Raw genomic sequence first — 24,391 nt, 5'->3', positions numbered from 1 at the left:
TTACAGCATCTCATTATGGGCAACTTATAACTTTCTGTAAGCTCCTGTTTGCTGCTGGATTCTGAAACTACAAGGCACAGTTGAAATTCTCAAGAGAACTTTAAGCTGCTCGGTTGTTTACAGCAATTTGTATCCTGTTGTTTAGTTATGATTATTCTGCTCATACTGTTTCCAAACCAAAGTTTTATATACCCTGGGCTATAGGGAATGCATTTTGTCCTCAAGTCTTACTATTTGCCTTTGCATCTGTGAGAGTAAAAACTTCACGAAGGGGGCAGGGGGAACCCACACCCTGGGGTTAACGACTTTTATAGTTACAAGGATAATTGAATTACAAGTAATTCTTTTTCCAGCCTACTGCTGTTCTTCAGAAATAGAATGAGGTTTAAATAACACTTTGTGGCAAAAATACCTTCCAACTTCAACAAAAGCTATCTGTAATCTTCCCTGCTTTTTTGTTGTTTTTAAAAATGTAAGTACATCGTATAATCTTCACGGAGGGCTTACGGAATCAGTTTAGTGAACCATTCAATTTTTAATTTATTTAAAATTAATTCAAGAATTGTTCTGTCATTAAATACCTTCCCAGATATTATTTTAGTTTCAACAGGGTTATTTTTATACTTTGCTTATGCGGTTAACTCTCTAGCAGTGGATGAACAGACTTTCTTATATAGAAAGAGGGATTTAACTAAACTCTGAGTTCTAAAAACAAAGCTTTTTTAAAAAAATAAAAATAAAAATCTGGAGCTAATGTGTAATGCCTCAACTTTCCAACTTTCAGTTGGCAACCGGAGCGCCAGGTACCCTTTAATGAAGTCAGATTACCCCCACCCCCTGATATCAAGAAAGAAATTGGTGAAGGAGATGAAGTGGAGGTGAGTTTATCCGTGTTTCCTTTCCTAATGAACTATTGTTATACAGCTGATGGTCTGTTCAAGATGGTGACGATTTTAAGTACACGAGCAAAGTAATGATTTTTAAATGGAGCGTGTCCCTAGTAATGGATTTATTAAACGAGTAAATAAAAATGTTTTGATTCTGTCTTAGTGATTAGAAAGCAAAACCTGCTGTTTTTCAGTGAAACTGGAAAGTAATCATGTATTTCACTGAAAATTACCAGTGGAACTTAATCTAATTTTTTAAAATGGTGTGTTTCAAAATTAAAAACCAAATCCGCTAATTTTCATTTTTCATCTGGTATGTAACAGTTGGAAATATTGTGATGTGAAAATGAAATAATGCTCTTCCAATAACGTAAGTTTCAAACTAGGTGAAATATCTAGTATGAAAATATCTTGTCGGAAATAGTGTAAATTACACTATTTTACAGAGAAGCAGTGTTATTTAGAAATTGCAGATTAAACTGTGAAATAGAAGGTACATGTTCCATCCCTGGCTATTTATAGTGTCTTTAGTATTTGCTTGTCCTTAGAATGGAAGTATCTTTGGGATAGCATTATAGTTTTAGGCTAGTAATCTAGTTTGTTCATAATCCTGAGAGCGCAAAACAATGAAAATTTGTGCAAGGAGCGTGGAACAGTGAAAAATTAATACAAAAGTTACTTCTGTGTAGCATAATGTTCATTTTCATGAAAATCAGAAAAGCTGAGATGTTCTTTCTTCATTTGCATATCTAGGCAACTGAATTATGTCTGTGTGTGCTTTAAATGTTGTTTTTGTTGAAGTCTGTCTTTTTTTTAACTACTTCCATTCCCAGGTTTATTCCAGAGCAAATGATCAAGAACCTTGTGGCTGGTGGCTGGCAAAAGTTCGAATGATGAAAGGAGAGGTAAACTATTTTAAAATTTAGTGCTCTCATGTTGTTATTTTCATGTTATACTAAATAACAGTAAATATGAAAGCTCTTTGTGATACAAAAAAAGAATAAACTACTACCAGTACAAAAACATGTCAAAACAGAATTTTAAGCTGAGATGACTTTGAATGCAGCATGGGTCATTTCATGCAACTGAGAGTGGTATTTTGGTATCTGAGTGGGCCACTTTGATTATTAGTAGTTTAATTGCTTGGAGGACTATATGCATGCATAATAATACTGGTTTTAACAAACATAATTTGTGAATTGAACTTGGTGCTAAGAACTTAGTAAGGCAGTACCCTTTACCTGCAGTTAAAGTCACTGTTTAAACTCCAAATCTAATTCTGGTAATTAATCACACGGTACCTATGAATGTGTTGTGGTTTCTTTTTTGCACTTGTATTTCTGTGGGGTGTAGTGTAAAACCACTTTTTTTTTTTTACATATGTCAACCGTGTATTTTGCCAGTGGCTGTTATGGTTGCATCTGCAAAATAGCTTGTATATTCAGACTAAAAAAGAAGTTCAGAGCCATGGTGATGTCTGGTATCATATCATTAAAGCTTTTGAAAGCAAGAGAATTCAGCTTCATAGTAGGAAAGGCCCTATGTCTCAACGCTTCCATTGTGTTAGATCTCCAAAACTGAGAATAGGATTGAGGAAAAAAAATTGTCTAACTTATGATACTGTTTTAAACAGCTGTTAACAAGTAGTAACTGCTACTGAATTCTGTAATGGCATGTTGATAATTGAAACAGAATTTAATTATAAGTAAACAGTTATCAAAGAAGGATCATGTTTCTTGATCCTTGTGGATGAACCTTCTTAAAAGAAAAAGATAGTTAAAACTGATTTAAACTGATTTAACTGATTTAAATTACTGTGTTCTTAATTTGGGGCTAATCTGCTTCTCTTACATGCTACAGAAATTTGGGGTCGTACTATCAGTTACTTTGCTGTCTTGCTTGGTTAGAAACTCTGACTTAAATTGTAAGAACTATTCTTGCTCTGTATGGTCTCATCAGAGTAGTAAAAGAAACATTTCAAATCCCGAATTGAATTTTTTTTCCATTTCTTAATTATCTGGTATTGACAGGAGAAAATGATTTTTCATGCTCTGAAGACTGATACTTTTATAGAGCGTTTTCAGAGCATTGTCAAATTAGTTACGCTATAAAACCATGTTGTGCCAAATTTAAAACTGAAAATCAGAAAATAGCATGTGGAAAAGTATGTCACAACGTAGTGATTTACTCTTTCCTGATACTGGAGTAAGTTCTGTGTGTTCACAAAATTAGATACCTGTTTTGGAGGAGTCTTAGTCTAGATATTCATATTTTCTACATTCTTGGTGTTGGTAATGTTAGAATGTCTTAGTTTCCAACTGAAGTTAACATTTGAAAAAAAAACTTCTTCCGTAGTTTTATGTCATTGAATATGCTGCTTGTGATGCCACTTACAATGAAATTGTCACTTACGAAAGACTCCGACCTGTGAATCAAAATAAAACTGTCAAAAAGAATACCTTTTTCAAATGCACAGTGGATGTCCCTGAAGATCTGAGAGATGCGTGAGTAGCTATGCACACTTTCATAATACGACGGTTAATGTATTGAGAAGTGTTGGGGGAATATTTTAAAGGACAATTTACAGGTCCATTATTAACCTTGATGGTGGCTGTTGCTGCTGTAGCTGGGCTAGAAATTACAGGCTGGGGTCTGTGCTGATCCTTCAGGGTGGATGGACAAAAAGCAAGTGCTGAGGTGGGATCTTCAGGTCTTGCTTTAGGCTTGAGCAGCTCATAAACTCACAGTGAGTCTCTGCTACTGAGATTTGCCTAATAACTGTGACGACATACAGTCCACAGAGAAATAAGCTCTGGAAATGTGTAATGAGAACTTTTCTAATTTCTGAATATACGTTGTTATAGACTAGTAATCATATTACATGTTCCGTTTTGATGCATCTTATTAAAATATTCTAACAATGGCTTATCTCCTCAGATGTGCTAATGAAAATGCACATAAAGATTTCAAGAAAGCTGTAGGAGCATGTCGAATTTTCTATCATGCTGAAACTGCTCAACTAATAATACTTGTAAGTAACTATTTAGATGTGAATGGTGCATGAATTTTCAGTATTTCAGTACGTTTTGTATATAGACATCAGTATGCTTGCATTGAATGTGGTCAAACTTGTCAAGCTATGTAAGTTGTGAGTGATTTTAATATATGTAGATGCCTTTATAGGGTAGGCCTTTGGAAGGGGATTGGCCTATGTTTAGGAGCAACTTTCTCTCTTATGGTTTTGTCATTGAGCTGAGTGTTTTAGTGATTTGTACAGATTGCTTAAAGCTAGCTATAGCTTTTTCAGCTCTGGAATGGTGGGGTCTACCTGTATGGTATTAGACTTTGTCCTTTGACTTAAAGCTGGGTTTCCATGTGAAGAACTGCATCAGTTCATGTCATGTTGAAGCCTGGGTGTGAACTGGCCGGTAGGTAGGGTGGATTACCAGGGTTCTGAGAGCCTGGATCATATGGAGTGACCAAGCTTGATACTAGGTGGATTAAAGTAGCTTTTGCAAAAATAGCTTGGTTGGTCTTTTCAAATGTGAAATGCATTTTCCAAGCAGAGAAACATACAGCCAATAAAGAATTGTTCACTTGGATTGTTCTGTGCCTGTTTTGTCACAGTACATAGACTTTTCCCAGCAGTAGCTTTTCTGCATGGTTCTGTTTACGTAGTCTTATCTGCTTAAATCTGACTCTAGGGATTTGTGTTTTCCTTTCTTATTTCCGTAGCTCTCCCCCTGAGTTGGTGAGTGACAAGAATGAATATGGTAGAATGCTACTGATTTTTTTTTTTTTGTCTGGGAAGTATCAAGGGGAAAGACCTACTATGTAGATCAGTAGCAAAATTTTTAGTGTAAAATATGTTCTGAGTTAGAATAGGAAACTGTAGGTTTGCAGAGGTGGTGCTGAATTCTTCATGCTTAGTTTTGAGGAAGAACAATACCTGTAAATACTGGAAATTTGAATCACGTTTATAACTTCTGTCCTTTCAGTGTGAATTTTTCTAAAAAATGACTGTCCTTTTTGTAGTCTGCCAGTGAAGCAACAGTGAAGAGAGTGAATATTCTGAGTGACATGCATTTGCGCAGCATTCGTACCAAACTTATGCTTATGTCAAGAAACGAAGAAGCTACAAAACACTTAGAAGTAAGTCATAGCTTGAAATTCTTGTCGCTTGAAACCAAGCACATAACTAACTGTACTTCACATTGAATGCATGTGAATGAGTCTTATTTTGTTTCCCTTCAGTGCACAAAACAGCTTGCTGCGGCATTTCATGAGGAATTTGTGGTCAGAGAAGATCTAATGGGACTTGCTATAGGAACACATGGCAGTAACATACAACAAGCCAGAAAGGTTCCAGGAGTTACTGCAATTGAACTTGAGGAGGATACTGGTACTTTCAGAATCTATGGGGAGGTAAGAGAGGAGGAACTTCTTGTGAATCAGATAAGCATTTCACTTTGCTGTTAGGGCGGTGAGGGCTGTACCCAGAACTAACAACTGAAAAGAGCCGAGTACTTTTTTTGAATGGCCATAAACATATTCACACTGTGGCAGCTTTTTTATGAAGTAAGAGACTTCTGCAGTGGTGAGAGACACTGCAGTGGTGGTCTCTATGTGATGTGTTCTTTCCTAATCATTCCATGTGCTGATGTGCAAATTCAGGGCTAGCTGCACTGTACACCTCAGCCAGCCTGAGAGAGATACTGTTTACTGCAATCTTGCTTTATTTTTTTCTTCCGACTTCCTGTGCTGTTCTTAGTGGTGTCTTCCACCTGCCCTGAGCCTGCTATAGTTCATGTGGGGTTTTTCTGATGTGTGGTATCTGTTCTCTGACCTAGCCAAATACATTATAGTCTTATCTGCTTCTTTTCACCCTTTTTTTTAATGTAGCAATTTAATGCTGGTTTTGTTTTGGCAAATTAATGATGGATTGGACAAAATACTGCTGTATTTCACTTGTGTGCATCTTAACTGAGGTGTTCTAAATCTTGAGAGAGCCTTAAAACATAGCTGTTCCTTGGATCAAAGCTATAATCCATTCACGAGGCAGAAGAGCAGTGTCACAGCAATTCTGCTGTCACTGTGGCACTGTTAGAACATTACTTGAGGGGTTTAACCCATGCTACCAATTGTACAGGTGTTTCACACTCATTTAGAACTATGCTGCTGCAAAAATAGCAGGAATAATGCTGGGATTAGGGAAACACCCTGCATTTAATCTTTCTATTAGTCTCTACAAGTAACTTGGATGTACCTTGATTCTATGGAGTAACCAAAGCAGGAATGGATGTATAGACTGGAACTCAAACTTAGAAAGATAATTACTAATAACTGGATTTTTGTTGAGGTGTTTAATCCATGTGCATGCTGATATTTTCAATTTACTTCTTCCCCCCCCCATGTATGTATAGTCATTTTCCTTTTCTGAATTACTGGCTGCAAGGAGCTGAGGATGCGTTATCCAAACCAGCTTTATATGCTGTCTCCTGCTGGGGTGTGAGTCACATGGGTTGTATGCGCACAAAACTTCTGAGTACTTGTGGCAGAGTGCAGATATGCATATGGGTATGCTGGAGTGCTGAAGTCCCTGGCTGGCAGCTGTTTGCTTTCTCATTCTGATGCTGCTTGTGTGACAGTAGTCACTGTTCCTTCCTCTCTATTTGGGAAAGAGGTGATAAACGTACCTCTGAGGCAGGACATTGTGAACTCTCTAATTATGTCCTACTTGTAGAGTTCATTGAAGGTGAAAATGGCTAATGTGTTGATCTCTGCATCCTTTTATCTGTTACTTGGAGTATGCAGCATAGCTCTGCTTTCTACAACCAACCACTTCCTGTTTGCCTGTTTTTTTTTCCAAGCTTTATTGCTTGTTTCATCGTCTTGAAATCCATTATCTCCCATGTTTCTTGTCTCAGCATTTTCACCTCTGCCAGAAGTAGAAGTTTGTGAATTTCTTGTCCTTCTAGGAGTTCCGCAAATTTTCATTTAAAGGTTCAGGAGCTGGTGATATTTTTGCTTCACATTTGTCTGAAAATATGACAGATGAAAGGGCTTAAAGGCATGAGTATGATGAAAAGTTATCATTGCTGACACTCAGACACACATTCACACATTCTATGCTCCTGTTGTTGGTAATTTTAAGCTGTATATTTATTTTTTCATTACCTGTAGTATTCAATTAACAGTCATTTAATTTCTGTCACTTAACAATGAAGCCATAAGGAAGGACTTAAGAGTTCTCCCGTATCTTAGAAAAATTGATAACTGAACTGTGGTCAGAACTAGCATTCTGAAAGGGGAATTGTCTTGGTTGTAATATTACTTACAAAGTACAGGTTAATGCTTGATGAAGACACATTCCTTAGTGCAGTATGTTTTCTTGTAATTGGACACTTGAGATATTTCTTTAACGTTTATTTCACAAGTAGATTAATTTTGCCTCTCATATCTTCTTTTTGAAGATGCTTGCCATTTGGAAGATTTGTGTATGTTGCTATAGGGTTTTATCTTTACCATATTGCATTCAGAAGTAAATATTTTTTGTTTTTCAGACTGCCGATGCAGTAAAAAAGGCTAGAAGTTACTTGGAATTTGTGGAGGATTTTATTCAGGTTCCCAGAAATCTTGTTGGTATGTAATACTGCTAAAATATGAAAACCTGGGGAAAGAGAGCCTACTGAATGTGCATAGAAGCTTTAGCTTTTAGTACAATATTTGATTTTTCCATTTAATTAGTTTGAAAGGACTAAATTTCTTTCTATATGCATAATCTTAATAACTACTAGCCATTCTATGCATGCATACAGTTCGAATATGATTTTAGAATTTCTGGCCTTCTAACACAGTTTTTGTTTACAAGCATGAAGTAGGAGAAAACTTTGAGGGGAAGAAGTAGAAGGTAAAAGAGTTGGGTTGTTAAAATAGTGTTGTATGTAAAATTATCAAACAGCTGTTTAAAATATTTTGCACACTGGTGCAAAATTAACCATTCTTGCCCTCCAAAGGAAAAGTTATTGGAAAAAATGGAAAAGTGATTCAGGAGATTGTAGACAAGTCTGGAGTCGTCAGGGTGAGAATTGAAGGAGATAATGAAAATAAACTGCCACGTGAAGATGTAAGTACTTTCTTCTTCCTATGAAAATAGAAACCTTAACAAATGAGCCATTTTGAATGCTTTAACAAAGAAAATAAGGGAAAATATCCAGAAGGTGAAAATTTCTGGGGCTTGACTTAAATGACTTAAAGCGCTACCTTACAGCATTAGAATGGGAATATTGTTAATCTCTGCATCACTAGGCAGCTGGCCTATGTGCCCTTGTTTTTCTATGGCCAGCCTATGATAGCGGTGATGTCCAAGTTATAAAAACGTGGTGACTGTGATTTGGATAATTCTATGGGATAGAGGCATGCTTGTGGATTGTGTAATAAATCCAGTTTTATCATTTTCTGATGGCTATAGAGGTGGATTTTAAATTTTTCTTCAGACTGGCATCTTGCCATCAATCTTGTATGAAAAGATTCAAGAAAGGGTTTTTGCTACTGAAGCAAAATTTTATTTTTAAGCTTTTTCCTTCGTGTACTGTAGCTGAATAACTATTAATACTGTCAGCCTAAAACTGTTTTACATATTTTAACTGCATGAGAATGTAAGATAAGATTTTCTGAAGGTGCTTGATCTTGCAAAGTTGGTTTAATTAACCACTGCACGCTTCTCAGGAATCTTTGGATGCCTTTACGCACACCTACAGTGACAGAAACACGCGCAGCAGTTGTGTTGCATGGACAACACAATGGAATGTAGACAGACAGTAATGTTAGGTTACCTCAACTGCTAGAATAGGATGTTGAAACGCTAGACAGTCTGAAATTCTTAACAAATAGGTATTTGCTTCAGTCTTTAAGCTATTTCTGCTGCCTTTTTTGCAGCCCAAGATTCAGTTGTCTGTGATTGTTCAGATTATTTAAACGATTAAAAATGTTTTAATTGTAAAAACAAAGTATAGTTTTGATAATTGTCTTCTTCAATGTGAGATGTGGCATTTTGTTTCTGTAGGGAATGGTACCATTTGTATTTGTGGGTACTAAGGAGAGCATTGGAAATGTCCAAGTTCTTTTAGAGTACCACATTGCGTATCTAAAGGTAAGTGTATTTTGGAAGAAAGAAGCTGTAGAAGAAGCTTTTGTTGAAGTAAGAAAATACTTGAGTAACAACTTCAGTGGGTTTTGCAACTGCTGAACAATTTCTTAGTAGGCTGTGAACTAAGGTTTGGGGTCATGAACCCTCCCATTGCACGTAAGAGCTATTTAGGCCTTTACATTATCGTGAGTACTTAGTACTGTTGGTATTCAAAGAACTGGATTTCAAACAACACTTCTAAGTGGCGTTTGAGAAGTAACATGCAATTGTTTTCTCCATGTTAGAGGTTAATGCTGTGTTGGTGTAGGATGGATTTTCTAATACCAAAAAGTATTTAAAACAATTACCCATCTGAACTAGTTGGCTTTGTAGGACTAGGGGTGTGACTTCACAGAAATAATGAATTAATTTCATCTTGTTACTCTGTCAGGGTTTTTTAAAGATGACTAGAAAAAGTGCAGTGAAGCATTGTTTTTAAGATGATTACCTCTCAACAGTCTTTTCATGGTGTTTTAAAAGAAAGGCTTGAAATTTCTTCCAAAATGCCGGGATTGTAAAACTCATAGGTCAGTCCTGTTACATGTTGTCAACTTGGAGGTAGCATTAACTCACCTAAAGGAATGTTAGTTTTTTCCATGACGGGATGGGCAATGGTATTTAGTGGGGAAAAGTAAGATGTCTTTATCTGAAATTTCTTGTTTCCTCCTTATGTAGGAGGTCGAGCAATTAAGACTGGAACGGCTCCAGATTGATGAACAATTGCGTCAGATTGGTATGGGTTTCAGACCTTCCTCTGCTAGAGTTCCAGAAAAAGAAAAGGGTTATACGACTGATGAGAGTACCCTCTCCTCAGTACAAGGTTCCAGATCATACAGTGGAAGAGGGAGAGGCCGCAGAGGCCCCAATTACACATCAGGTTACGGTGAGTTTTTTGTGATGTTTTTTACAACTGTAGAGCAGCTATTGAATGAGTTTTCAGTATACTTTTGAAGAGAAGTTGAGTTGAAGGTAGATGTGAAAATTCAGAATTGCCTTTTTTCCACATAGCTCAGAAAACCTAGTTAGCTTATATTCTTGCTGAAGTTAAATTTTAAACTGAAAAAATGAGCAAACTGAACTCTGGAAAAATCGTGACTTTCAATGATAGCAGTTGTATGACAAAATTGAAAGTGATGGTGTGTGCAAGAGGTACAGGTACTCTTCAGGAGACAGATTGTTTTTCTAAGTAGCATTATCTGATCTGACTGAGGAGGAGAAAAGCTTGTCTGTGATCATGGTCATTCTATGAGCATACCTGTGAAAATTAAAATAACTTAAAATGGATGTAGCACAAAGCTTCTTTTGTAATCATATTTTTGTATTTGGGTAGAAACTAAATGGATTTATTTTAGATGTAGTGAGGTATTCTGTGGAGCTGAGTAGCAGTTCCTCGTAGAAGTGTGCACATCCCCTTTTCCCTCAGCTGCATCCCCCCAGCTGGAAAGTCTGCACATCAATATAGACATATTTCACAAAGATACATAGGTGCCCTAGTAAACAGGTGGCAAATTATTGAATACAGTAAATTACTCTTCATCATCTCCATGTAGCTCACTTGTGTCACAAAATCAGACAGTCCTTTTGAATTGCATGGCCTGGCGCTGATGATGCCTTTGACAATCCTGGCATGTTGATCAGGTTAATTCTGATGATATCGATAATATTTATTACTTTGTTTTTTTTTCTCTTTCCTGGTGAATTGTTTGACTTAACTGAAACTGTAATGAATGTTCAGTTTGTTTATATGCATACCATGTTCAGACTTCAATTTGGAAGTTCCCCCCTCACCCTTCCACGGTGAGAATTGCATGTTAGAACCATAGGAGTGTAAATACCTTTATTCCAGAATTGTTGGTAGGGAGAGGTCCTGGATGCTTAACCTAAATGGTAGGTGTTCAGTTTATTTAGTAATAAAAAGCTGTGCAGGTTTGGTTAGCTCAGAAACAATGGGAAGTTATGAGCAATATTTAATATAAACAGTTAAATTTTTCAAGCACATTACCGCAGCCAGAAGAGGTTGCTTAGCAACAGCCATTAGCTGTAAGGTGGCAAAGTTGTCCTTGGGAATTTCAGAGAAGTTGCCTAGAAACTGCATCAAATGCCTGCAGCGTACACACAAAGAGAAAGTAGTATTTAATTGTTGATTTTATCCACACACATAAATTACACTTTGAGTAATCTTGGATCTTATTTCTCTCGTTAGTGCAAACAAACTTAAAATACAAACAGTGTAAGTTACCTAGGTTTCTATGATTCTTATTTGTGCACGCAAATGTTTTAATATAAATTTATATAAAAAGATGTATCTATAAATTTTTATTTTGAATTCGTGTTTTTTGTATATATTTATAGAATACGTGTAACTAGGCCAGAATAAGAATAAGAAATCTCAGGAAGAATAAGAATCTGAAACCAGAATACAATCCCACATTTCTTACTCATTTCCAATTTTCTTTTCCTTCTTGTACAAGGTACAAACTCTGAGCTCTCTAATCCCTCTGAAACAGAATCTGAGAGAAAAGATGAACTTAGTGACTGGTCCTTGGCAGGAGAAGATGACAGAGAAAGCAGACATCAGCGTGATAATAGACGACGTCCTGGAGGACGAGGACGCAGCGTATCCGGAGGTCGTGGACGTGGTGGACCTCGTGGTGGCAAGTCATCTATTAGCTCTGGTAGTGTATCTCAAATGTATTTTGAGCTGTTTTTGTTGCTTGCAATTCTATCTCTGACCTGTTAGTACTTTTAAACACTGCTTTTACATTGTAACTGTAATACTTTGGTATTTCAGTGGGGTTTTGTGATACACACAAAAAAGCTAGAAAGGGACACTTTATCAAGGAGTGTATTGAGAGGGCAAGGCGTAATTGTTTTAAAGTAAAAGAGGGTAGATTTAGGTAAGATACTTGGGAGAAATTATTTACCATGAGAGCGCTGAGGCATTGGAACAGATTGCCTGGAGAAGCTGTGGATGCCCATCCCTGGAAGTGTTTAAGGCCAGGCTGGATGGGGCTTTGAGCAACCCAGGATGGTAAAAGGTGGCCCTGCCTATGGCAGGGGGCTTGGAATGAGATGATCTTTAAGGTCCTTTACAACCCAAACCATTCTGTGATTCTGTGATGTTTTGTTGCCATAAGCTGTCATTGGAATTCTGTTCATACTCTATTCATGATGATCTCCATTTCCTTTCTCTGCTATACACAGATAATAATGACATTAAAGTTTAGAAATCTTGGGTGTGCTCCTAATGCTTGCCTTTTAAGTTAAGCTTCCGTTTAGATACGGAATGAGAAGAAATCACAGAAAGGAAGCTACATTTTATCACAATTTGACTGTGTAAGATAATTCACAACACTTCAATAGTGACAGAAGTACCATCCTGCTAATGAAGCGAAAGGTATATTTTACACATCTAACAGCTTAAAGTAAAAAGTACTTTAATATTACTTGGAAATCTTTGTTATGCAGTAACTTAAGTGCCACATTATGATGCCTCAGAATATATATTGTTGGATTAGTCAGAGAGGAGTCATTATACATAGAACTACAGCATTTATATCTTTTCATAAGATTGTTTTAATGTTTTGAAGTGTAAATTTAAGTCAGCCTGGAAATAAATGTGTGTAACTACAGTATCTTAAATACAAACTTTCTGTTCGTTTAGTGCTTAAAGATCCGGACAGCAACCCTTACAGCTTACTTGATAATACAGAGTCAGACCAGACTGTGGATACTGATGCTAGTGAATCTCACCACAGTAGTAACCGCCGCAGGAGGTCGCGCAGGCGACGGACTGATGAAGATGCTGTTCTAATGGATGGAATGACAGAGTCTGATACAGCTTCTGTTAATGAGAATGGTTTAGGTATGTAAACAGTTAGATAGTCCCAGAACAATTTTGGAAGAAAAAAGTGTGCTATCAATGTAAGTGCAGTGAAATACTTGTTCATTTTTATTAGTGGCGAGTCATTGTTCTGTTAAAGGTTGCTGTCTGGAAAATTTCCACTTCCATGGCTCTGCCATGAAAGTTCTTGTTTACTGAGCTCCAGTAGTACTTTCATATGCCTCTTTTGTAAAATGTATCTGATGGAGATACCAAAGACTAACTTTGATTTCAGTTAGTAATGCTGTTTTCATAGAGACATGGTGCTCTTATAGTGTTCTGTTTTGTCCTTGGTAACCTCAGTGTCAGGGTAGGAAAGCTACTTAAGCAGTTAATTTATCTCTAGCCAGCTTCTGCTTAAGTACTTTCCCTCAGTAAATTCTCTTGATACTCACTGGGACAAGAATATTATCTGTTGCTTAATAGCATACAAAAAAACTCTTCTTCATGGTTGTGGCTAAAATCTGACATACGGTTATTTAATAAATGAAATCTGAGGTCATTAAGCATATGCCTAAATGTTTTCACGAGCCAGGAGCAAAAAAGTAAAATCTGGCATTTACTTCATTGTGTATGATTTCAGTATAAATTTGTTGTTCTTTCAGACTGTCTTAGCCTGTCTTTTTTAACAGAAGTAATTTGAAATGCCCCATGCTGAAACTGCTGAAGAAGTTATTTTTTTCGTCAGAAATAGTTCATGGTAAACTTTGCAATTGCAGATGATAGTGACAAAAAACCCCAGCGACGCAATCGTAGCCGCAGGCGTCGCTTCAGGGGTCAGGCAGAAGATAGACAGCCAGGTAATTCGAGTGAAGCTGTGGGGATTCTCAGGTCAAAAGCATGAGAGAATGTTGTGTCTGCTGTTTTACATATAGCTGCATAATATATAAAGGTTAATAACTAATAAGACTACTAGATAAAGATGAAAAACATTTCTTACGCTAGGAGAACTTTTATAAAGTTCTTAATCTGTCTAATTAAACTAATTTATAATGTCTAACTTTTTGCTTGGAAATCAGATTTATGCTTCTGATCTGGTTCTCATTGAAGTCAATAGCCAAACTTCTGTTGACTTCAGTGGTCCAGGATCCAGACCTATATAAAAAGTTCATGATCTGCACTCACCTGCATTTGCGCACTTGCATTGAATGTGACACAACCTTTTCAGCACTGGCTGAGAAGCAGAGTTGGAATGGCAGGTTGTAGGTGCCCTGGCAAGGCACTGTGAGGGAACCTACATGGTATCTGCCAGTCCAGAGCTTGATTCAGACTTCTGCTATCAGTCTTCAGCTTTTGTGAACATTGTAAATCATCCACAAATTGAGGGTGGGAAGGAGGAGGAGATTTAAATGAAGTTGCATGTTTCCAATTTTTTTTGTTGTTGTGGCTTGTTGCACTTCTTTTGTGTGTACTAACACTTGAAATGTTAAAGGTGAACTAGCTAATTCTCAGTTTAATGCCCTGTTCAGAAAATGCTTGTACATCTGTGCCATAAGGTAGTAACAGAAGGTCTTCTAGACTGACAGGCTCAAAACATCACCCATATTTGTTTTCTGTATATCTGTGGTGCTCATAAAATATTTGACTTGTAAAGCAACAAATTTTTTTCTTCTAATAATTAAAACTTTAAGAAAAAAGTAACCTTATTTTTCAGCATTCTGTAGTTTTGTTACAAAAATGATAGCTTATAAAGGGGTGGAAGAGATGTTGGTCATCTCTACAAAAACCTCTAGTATTTTTCTTGAAACAAAAATATTCCATGAACAAAACCAAATCCCCAAAGTTTTCTCACTTTTTTCCCTGTTGATTTCTTTATTCAAAATACCATTTTCAATTTCCATAATATTTTTGAAAACAACCTTAAGAGCATTGGTAGTTATACTTCTTGAAAATGCTCTAATAATTTAATCTCTTCATAAATACTCAGTATGTGCAAAGTGAGTGAAATTGAGAGAAAGAGTTATTCCTCCTAAATACTAACAGTGTACTTCAGTCATTTAGTTGTGTTATTTATGTCACCATACTTTTTGGGTTCCTACTATGTATATGATTATTATTATTATTATTAAATAGCCTTTTACACTGTGTGTAAAAACATGCTTCCTCTTTATATTAGAGGAGTTGGGTACAGAACATCACTTTAGAGAAATAAGGCCCCTGGTGCGGAAACTCGCTTGGTCTCAACAATTACGCAGGGACCCAGTTGTGAAAAGTCCAGTTAATGTAACAGAAAACCTGTGTGTTACACTTCCTGTGCTGATAATCTGTTTCTTACACAGGCATTGCTAAACCCAGGAAAATAGTTCACCTGAATGCATGGTATACTAAATATAATTGACTACTGTTCAGTAGATAATGCTTGCCAACTCTAATATGCTATAGTTCATCAAAGATACAAATGCATATTTAAATTTGTAGTACTGTGTATTCTAAAAATAGAATTTACTCTCAATTGTTGTGGTTACGAGAGGGCGGGATAAGACAAAACCAAGCTACAAGAACATGTGCTGAGGTGGTAAGAAGAAAAGAGGTCAGAAAGCCCCTGGCCAGCATCCAGTAAGTGTAGCCATAGCAGTGTAAGTAAGCATGGCTGTCCTGCTGTTGGGTACAGGCTCGCTCATACAGAGCCACTCAAGTGCCTGTACACCCATCACAGTTAATCCACCCAGCTACAAGCCAGAGTTGACAATGTGGATTGCCTTTTGAGTACCAGGAGGGTGAGTTCTCTTGCCAGTGGCTTCATGAAAGTAACAAGGATTTGAATGCTACTTTTATCGTAAGTGATGCCATATTCTGAACCTCCCCTAATTCTTTACGTATTTTAACCTACCTTAATTTCACTAGTGTGAAATTCTTCACTAGTGAAGATAGTTAAATCACAATAATGAACTGTCTATAGTTAAAGAGCCTGCAGTTTTGATCTCTTGAAGATGGGTATGGAAATCCCTTCTTTTTAAGCATTCAGGCCAAAATTACTGTTTTACTACTTTTAAGATTCTGCCTTCAGATAATCACCACGTACCACAGATTTTGTTGAAAATTTTATTAACATAAAAGAATTGATCCTTGCTATGTAGTTGATAACCTGTAAGAGTGAAGGCCTTTTGTGAGATATCTCCCAGTATAGCGTAACTTGTGCAGAAAAAAGATATGAAGCTTAATGCAAAGTTAAATTTCTAATATGAGCGTCACTAATTTTTTTTCCTTGTACAGTAACAGTAGCTGATTATATATCACGAGCTGAATCTCAAAGTAGACAGAGAAACCCTCCAAAGGAGACACTAGCCAAAACCAAGAAAGAAGCGGTAAGACAATTTTAAATGTACACTTCCTTTCCTTTTTCTCTTTCTTTACATTGAAACAGTAAAGGAATGTGTGATTTAGGTCACTTCGACTACTCTGAGTTCAAGAATCATGAAAAGTCAAAATGGTTTAGAGTATACAAAATTGAGCATTAACTTGCAGAATTATAGCATTAAACCTGCAGAGTATCAGTGGAGACTTGAGGAACTGTTTTAGTGTTCAAATTCAAGGACTTCATGTATTCTAAAATACTGTATTTACTAAAGTAGCATTGCACGGTAAAATGCAAAATTTCTATTACAAGGTTGCTGTGAGCCAGAGGGAGATTGACACTTTATTTTGACATTGTATTCTGTGTTTTTACTGAATTTTGAATATCCTGTTTTCATTCTTTAAGGCAAAAGATGCAATTGACGAAAACTGCCCTTCCGAAAAGGCAGTGAATGGTCCTGCTACAACTGCTGGGGATGAGCCTTCTAAATTACAGCACAGTCCTGATGAAAAGAAAGTTACTGTTCAAGAGGAGGGAAATAATCAGGAAGAAGCAGTGCTGAATGGTGTTTCATAAACTGAAGTTCCTAGTTTACAGTTCTTCTACATTACATTTAAAATAGTGCTTGTATAAGCTTGCCAAAGATAGAATATGGATCGCCAGTCTTGACACCGCACTTTCAGTTCCTCCATTTTGGAATACAGAAAGGGGAGGGATCCTGAAGAAATCATATGTTAAACATACTTTGACACCTACTGTGTTATAAATATATCATCAGATGTGCCTTGAGATAGTATATGTAACATTTAAATAAACAGAATTGCTGGCTATAGGAAATGTTATTTTGTTTTCAAAATACGGCAGAGATGTGAGGGGGATCCCTAACATAATACTCTTTATGAAAGCATTAGCTGCTTTTGTTACATTTTTAATAATATGCAACCACTTCTTCACCTGAGGAATACTAGAAAGAAATGCAGTCTAAAATATTTTGCACTGAAATGTAATTTCTCCATTAGTTTAGTCTGGAAACTGGTCTGTTTTAATACATGTTTTTTAAATGCTGTATGTAGAGGAAAAATCTGCAGACCACTGGAATACATTTGTTAAATTCTCATACTCTGCAGGGATACTGGGTGACATTGGCAGTGACTGTTCTACATTGAGGCTTTGTTTGGTTTATTTATTAAACTGTACAGTATTTAAAAATCAAACATAGCTTTAGTTAACACTAAGCTGAATTAGTCATGTCCATTAAGACATAACCTGAACTACTGAAAAGATCAATTTCCAGAAAGTTTATTCTGTATAAACTACATATGTTAGTCCTTAGTAGAGTATTTTTATTTTTGTTTTGGTTGTTTGATGTGCAATATGTTTTTTTTGTATGCTGGTAGTAAAAAAATAAACTTTGATCTTCCATCTGTGGACTGTTTCTATCAGAAATTTAAATTGATATTGACTTAAGGTTTTCAAGCTGTTAACACTAACTGTTGAAACTTACCTGCCAGGCAGCTTGAACCTTTAACTCTTACCAAAAAAAAAAAAAGCTTTCTAACATGCTAACCTTGCATTAAGATGATGTAAAACATCAGTTAATTTATCTAAAAAGACTTACCTTAAGAATTGCTTAACATGACTAACATATATAGGAACTAATGTAGGTGTAGTTTTTGAGAAGCTAGAAGCATGATATGCTAACAAGACTTCCTGGGTGCATGAGCAAGAGCAATAATATAGAAAACAGAAGTAGGAGGGGAAAAAAAGTGGGAGGCAATGGAGTTGTAAGAAGCCAGAGCACATGCACTGCTGAAGCTATACTGATTTGAAAGGAAAATTATTTTACCTGATCTGGCTAAAAGTGAGAAAGGAAAAAAAAAAAAACTCTGCACAGTACATGCCTTCAGCTGCTGTACTTCATACTCCTAGGGCAGAGTTGTACTAACTAGGCTTAGGTGTTTACTTCATTTAAGGATGTGCAGTTTTAGTATGACTTAGTGTTGAGACTCGGCAACAGTGTTCCCTCCTGGAGAACAAAGTGTTAGAACTCTAAACAGAAGAGTCCTCAATAGCAGCCACAAGAGTGGAAAACAAATGAGAGGGGGAAAAAAAAAAAAAAAAAGCTGTTTAAAAACAGTCAATGTTACTTGGCAGGAAAGAACTTCAGTAGCTTTCATTCTTTGTAGGCCTTGACAGATGCAAATTGTGAAGCTGCTGCATGGCAATGTTCCAGTTATGTGTGTGTGGTGTTTTCCTTTTTTTTTTTAAGCTGTGCTTTAAGTTCAGTAGTAAAGCAGAGTATTCCTTTCTTTTACTTTAAGTTCTAAACATTTAAGTTCTAAACATTTTCTTTTTCATGCTCTTCCATTACTGATCTTGAGCCTCTGTTGTAAAAGTGTACAATCTTTCCTTAGTGGTGTTTTGCTATTACTAAGTGGCCTAGAACCAGTCTACAGCAATACAGCTACAGAGAAGCCAAAGTTCAGGCAGAGGATGTGAGACTACTTAACACCCCTCATTGAAATCGGGGCATGGTTTTGGAAAAATGAAAGCTCCACACTCCACTGTATACTTATGAGCAGATGGTGTTAATGATTGCATATGTTGTACTGCAGTTTTACCATAGTTGCAGAAAGGCTGGAAAGATTTCCTGGAGCATGACAGAACACTTTGGCCCCAATTCAGATGCATAAGACAGCTGCTAGTATGCTTGGCTTCATGTAGCCTGGTAAATCCAGCTCAGGTATCCTGGTTTTATGTAAGTAGACCAGAAAGGTCAGAAGGGACCTACAGCGATCTGGTCCAACTGCCTGATCACATCAGGGTTAACCAAGAGTTGGAGCGTGTTACTAAGATTCCAATCCAAATGCGTGCACAGACTGGCCTGGGGCATCGACCACCTCTCTAGGATGCCTGTTCAAGTGTTTGACCACCCTCTTGGTAAGGATGTTTTTCCCTAATGTCCTGTCTGACCCCCTGGTGCAGCTTTCTGCCATTCCCATGCACCCTGTCCTCAGGAATCAGGGAGGAGGGACCAGTGCCTGCTGCTGTGCTTCCCCTCCTCGGCCTCAGGACGTGGTGAGCAGTGAGGTCATCTCCCAGCCTCTTCTCCAGAGGAGACAACCCAAGTGTCCTCAGCCTCCCCTCACAGGCATGCCCTGCAGCCCTTCTACCAGCCCTCCTCCTCTTCTGCCCTCCTCTGGATGCTTTCAAGGACAATACTTGGGGTGAGGCTGCACCAATGCTAAACACAGCGGGAGAATTGTCTGTAGGCTGGCTGTACGTCCTTAACGCACCCCAAGCGCAGCTTGCCCTCCTGGCTGCCAGGGCAGCTGCTGGCTCTCGCTGAGCCTGCTGCCACCAGCACCCCCAGGTCCCTTCCTGATGAGCTGCTCTCCGGCCACGTGTCTCCCAGGATGTGCCTGTGCCCAGCATCGTGCCATCCCGTGCAGCACCCAGCATTCATCTTTGGTGAACATCAAGGTGTTGATGGCTGTTTAACTCCTGTATCCAGACCACTGATAAAAACATTAAACAGAACCAGCCCTAATACTGAGCCCTGTGGGGACCCTGCCAGTGACCACCAGTGATGGAAAGACTTCCTTGTTCCTGATTACAAATGCAAACCTTATCACATGAACCATAACGTCGTAGTTAATAATGTGTAAAACTACAGTACTTACTACAGATTTGTAATTTATTGCCATAAGATCCATTAAAAGATGGAAGCTACTAAAAAAATCTGGGATCTTCCAGATCCACCAGTAACACTTAAGAGCTGAACCAACCTTGTTTTTCACAAGGCAAGACAACTGAGTACATTCAGTTTCTTAAACTTTATTTCTTCAATTAGAAACAACCACGTATCTGTCCTGTATCTTCCTGTCAAGTAATTCCTCCTGTTTTTTTTCCACCCTCTCCCTAGACTGTTTTCATCATGCTAACTTTGGCATATGAAAGAACAGCAGCATGAATTTTAAACATAACTAGATTAACAAAAATTAGGTAACGGCATGTCAGCACCCAGTAACATGCAAGAAGTTTTGGCCAAACCAAATCAGTGGCAGCTTCTACCACATACTAATGAACAGCTTTGGAAAACCTTTAAGCCTCACTCCCTCAGACGCTTCCCAAAAAGCGGCTAAGAATTGATCGGGGAGGAAAATACCTCCCCACATTCATTTTTCAAGCCTCATTTGTGTCAAGTCAAAGACTGACATTAGAACTTGCCTTAAGCTGTTTATATATAAAAAAAAAAAAAAATCACTTGAACAAACAAACTCTTTGACTTTCATCTCCAATTCATTTTTTAGCTTGGTCTTCCAGCAAATCTTTAGCTTCATTGATTTTGGCTGCTACATATGGTGAACCACCTAGAAGAAAGATAACCTCATGTCACGCTAGATGGAACAAGTATTTTGGGTTTTGGTGCATACAACAAGTAATGAAGTCACTTTCAAGGAGGCCATTTCACCTTTTAAGTGAAGATTAAAAAGTTACATGCCAAGCATTAACAAGCAATTCTGACTCACTGAAGAACACAGAATTCAGAATAGGCGGAGGTGCCTTGAATTACTAACTTTAAGCATAACTTGATTCTGAGCCTTCGGAACGCCACAGGCAGTGTTTTGTAGTTTAGTCTTCACCTGAAGCAGAAGGCTCAGTTCTTCACTTGCCATGTAGGACCAATTTCCAATGAATTCCTATCAACTCAAGCTCACATGGTAAATATAAAGTACACAAAAATACTCCGGTCTTTCACCTAAATTTAAGGTGATTTTAAGTCTCAGTTTAACAAGTCTTATTTTAATCAGATAGACACAGAAAAGTACAAGCATCAATTGACCTGCTGAATCTGTCTGCTTGCTTTAAACCATTCAAACACAAGAATATGTTCCAAAACTGTATGAATTTAGGCACTCTAAAATCTGTTTTCACTTTTTCATTTTAGTAGCCAACGTATTCAAATGTCACTTCCTACACAGTTCAGTTCAAGGGTAAAAATGTGTATTAGTTGATCAATGCAGATTATTTTTACTTACCTTTATCTGGATGATTCAGAAGCATGATGCGTCTGTGAGCTTCTCTAATTTTACTTCTGTTGGCTGTAGGGCTAGTTTAAAAGACAAAGAAATTGTCTTTTAAAATCTCATAAAATCCCCGAGATTAGAAGAACAAGCATTCTGTCTTGCCCCAAAATTATTTCATTTACATGTATGTTTTTCTTTTCCTATTACTAGGTATAACATTTAAGTCCTGGGCAGCGTTTTTTAGGGTTTTTCCAATAGATTGCATGCCCAAGACATGCTATGAAGCCATGCTATAGCAGTCTAATATGCTTGGGAACATCCACACACATCTGGAGATGAGGGAAAAAAATAAAAATAGGGGCAAATTTTCAAGAATATTTTGGTAACAACCAAGTTAACAGGATTTATCCTGACACAGCAGTACTTAAAAAGTGTTTTTGGTATTTAGCTCCCACTGAAATCTAGTACAATTACACTATCTTGCAGAAGTAGCTACCTCAAAATCCTACAGTGTATGTCCCAGACAGGCCTCTCTCAAATGCCTGAGTGAATTAAAACTGAATATTCAATTGAAAAAGAACAAATCTACGTTTTTATAGGGTCAAATTTCATAGAAAGCTCTTGAAAAAGAGAAAAACTTAACTGATTGTTTTTAACTATTTGTATACAAACTTCCCAGTTGGAAGTTACCTTCAAAGAGAAATGGTTATTACTTTCTATCTTACTAGATAAACTTGCTAAGTTCTGGCAGGGAAAGCTACTCCTCTCTCAGATATTCTAAAATAAGTGAGGATTTTACATGCAGGAAGTAGGTGTGCAGCATTTTCACACAGTATCTGAAATTCAACGGAAGTGACAGCAACCACAAGTGAGCAGCACAACTCTGTTCCCCACACAGAATCAGCCCCAGGTCTTCATGAAAATGGCTTCAAAATAGAAATTTGAATGTGCTTGGGATTTACAGATGTATGGAAGTCTAATTAGAGTTAGATTAGGTTGTGAAGCACACAACCATGCAGCAAGGAATCCCAAATAAGTACAGAAAATCCTGAGAAGACACTCCCTATTTCCTGGCTTGACAGTGACATTTCCAGGGGAAATGGCACAGGACAGTCTTGAGCACTGAGTATCCTCCTTTTTACCTTTCATTTATAATAAGTTTCCTTTTACCTCACTCCTAGTATTAAAGCTGCTTCTCGTTTAGTCATTTTGGGTTCAAATCCACCTCTGTAATAACCACGGAAGTCCTGGAAGGGAAAGTGTGTTAGTTTAGAATACAATTATTATGTAAGTTTAACTACATCAGCTAAAACAACTCATGATTGCTGAGCTTTTAGTCCGGAACAGTATTGTGAAGCTTCTTTTGCACTTGCAATAAGAAATTCAGTTGAAGCAGAGCACTCTAACTTAAATTAATACTTAAACCTGCCAGAACAACTTCTCTGTTAGTCAACTACCATCAGAATCGCAGATTGTTAATAGTGACAAAATTATGTTTAACTTTAGAAGATGAAATACTATACAGAGACAACAGTCTGCAGCTACTTCACTGAGTACACTTTTAAATAAAAAGATGCCATTGATAAAAACTTACGGGTTTTGGTAGATTCTGAAGCGCTTGTTTTACTTGGGGCTCCATTTGCTTCATAGCTTTTAGTGCATAACGACCTGAAAGAAATTAGCATTGAAGAAGACTAAGTATAACATTTCATAAGACCTGGCAATTCAGCTTGACTAGTAACTTACGGATTAGAACATGGAACAAGGATTTTTTTTAGACATTAAAAAAATGAAGAAATTTTATTTTTTAACTACTGCCACATTTCTCATTATAGGCTCTTAGCAGTGTCCAGTACCAGGTATTAAAAGGCATCGGTGCAGAAACAGGCGGTAAACACATCTACAAACCTGCAAATCCAGCTGCGGCTATGGTCAGGCCAACCGCCACCATGGTACCGGCCTACACAGGAAACAAAGTCTTTGTTTACCAAAGAAAGAGAAACAAGACAACACACACACAGAAAAAGGCTGTCTCTGCAAGCGGGCACCACCAACCCATAACCGCCGGGCAGGGCTGCGGCCGGGCCAGGAGAGATCCGGGGGGTGGTTTTCAGCGCCGCAGCCCCTCGTACCCGGCCCCCAGGGCCGTGCCGCGGGCAGCGGGCTCCCTGCAGGCCGTGCCGCCCTCCTGGGCCTCGGGAAGGGCCGGAGCCCCCGCGGCTCCCGCAGCGCGGCCGGCCGGGCCCGGCCCCCGCCGCACTCACCATGGCCGCCGCTGACCGCCCGGCCCCAGGCCCCTCGCGCTGCCGACGGCCGGGCCGGGCCGAGCTGGCAGAGGGCCGAGGCTGGTCGCTCGGCCCCGGGCCCCGCCGCACAGCCGCCACCGGCTGTCGTAAAGCGGGGCGGGGCGGCGGCGGTGACCGCCCCGGCGGGGCCGGGCCGGGCGCTGAGGTGGCCGCGGGGCGAGGGCGGCCCGAGATGGCGGCCCTGCGGCCGGGCCTGGTGAGGGGTCTGCCCCGGCACTGTGGCAGGCGGCTGTGCTTTGTACAAATGAGCGATGACGTGCTCGAGCTAACATATCCCAGACTCGTTTTTTTTACAAAAAAACGTGGTTTATCTCCCGTCCCTGTTACAAGGCGTGTGCCCCATCCCATTTTCCTTCTGTCCTGTCCGTCCCTCTGAGCTCAGGCCTGCTCCTTTCGGGTCCCCGAGCATTACCGCCAAATTCGTGGAAATCCCACTTAAATGGCGCCTGCCCTGCTGTGCTGGCACGGGAAGGGCTGGCACCGGGGCAGCCGGGGAAATTAATGTAGGCCCTGGCTCCAGACAGACAAGCTCGCCTAGTTGATTGTTGAAATCACTACAAAGTGAGGGTGAACTGCACGTCTGGCACTTGTATTTGGATATTATTAATAATACAGTGGTGACACTAAACTAACAGCATAGTGCTGCACGTCACAGAGTGTCCATCTGTTGTTCCAGTCAAAAGTCATGGTTTTGGAAATGGAATAACTCTGCCTGCAGGAACATGCCAGCCTTCAGCACTGAGCTGCTTTTTCAAAAGGGTTGCAGCTCTAATTACAGCTGTCTGATTTGTGTTTAGTTTGC

The 24,391-nt window shown here is 38.5% G+C and overlaps 2 protein-coding genes across 4 annotated transcripts in view; one reads left to right on the top strand and one right to left on the bottom strand.

Moving 5' to 3' along the window:
- FXR1 (FMR1 autosomal homolog 1) overlaps positions 1-17,090 on the top strand; it is a 28,814-nt gene extending 11,724 nt beyond the window's left edge. Inside the window, exons 3-17 of one of the 3 annotated variants that reach the window (XM_035334055.1) lie at positions 785-878; positions 1,721-1,792; positions 3,243-3,391; positions 3,825-3,918; positions 4,923-5,039; positions 5,142-5,312; positions 7,451-7,529; positions 7,904-8,013; positions 8,953-9,039; positions 9,751-9,958; positions 11,547-11,750; positions 12,740-12,940; positions 13,678-13,758; positions 16,172-16,263; positions 16,659-17,090. In XM_035334055.1, the coding sequence (XP_035189946.1) occupies positions 785-878; positions 1,721-1,792; positions 3,243-3,391; positions 3,825-3,918; positions 4,923-5,039; positions 5,142-5,312; positions 7,451-7,529; positions 7,904-8,013; positions 8,953-9,039; positions 9,751-9,958; positions 11,547-11,750; positions 12,740-12,940; positions 13,678-13,758; positions 16,172-16,263; positions 16,659-16,829 (1,930 nt within the window). In that variant the 3' untranslated portion in view covers positions 16,830-17,090. The remainder of the gene's footprint in view (positions 1-784; positions 879-1,720; positions 1,793-3,242; positions 3,392-3,824; positions 3,919-4,922; positions 5,040-5,141; positions 5,313-7,450; positions 7,530-7,903; positions 8,014-8,952; positions 9,040-9,750; positions 9,959-11,546; positions 11,751-12,739; positions 12,941-13,677; positions 13,759-16,171; positions 16,264-16,658) is intronic. The other 2 variants (XM_035334057.1, XM_035334058.1) reach the window with 2 other exon arrangements.
- A 2,846-nt stretch (positions 17,091-19,936) lies between these two features.
- Positions 19,937-23,711, bottom strand: DNAJC19 (DnaJ heat shock protein family (Hsp40) member C19). The gene is made up of 6 exons (XM_035334059.1): positions 23,548-23,711; positions 23,192-23,243; positions 22,878-22,951; positions 22,454-22,530; positions 21,296-21,366; positions 19,937-20,626 (listed from the first exon to the last, which is right to left on the bottom strand). The coding sequence occupies exons 1-6, from the start codon at positions 23,548-23,550 to the stop codon at positions 20,556-20,558; spliced, it is 348 nt and encodes a 115-aa protein (XP_035189950.1). The 5' UTR covers positions 23,551-23,711; the 3' UTR covers positions 19,937-20,555.
- Positions 23,712-24,391: the final 680 nt, after the last annotated feature.

Source organism: Oxyura jamaicensis, chromosome 9, assembly GCF_011077185.1.
Source record: "Oxyura jamaicensis isolate SHBP4307 breed ruddy duck chromosome 9, BPBGC_Ojam_1.0, whole genome shotgun sequence".
In the NCBI taxonomy this organism is placed as follows: domain Eukaryota; kingdom Metazoa; phylum Chordata; class Aves; order Anseriformes; family Anatidae; genus Oxyura; species Oxyura jamaicensis.
The sequence above is the reverse complement of the archived record's forward strand: the minus strand, read 5'-3'. Positions and strand labels throughout refer to the sequence as shown.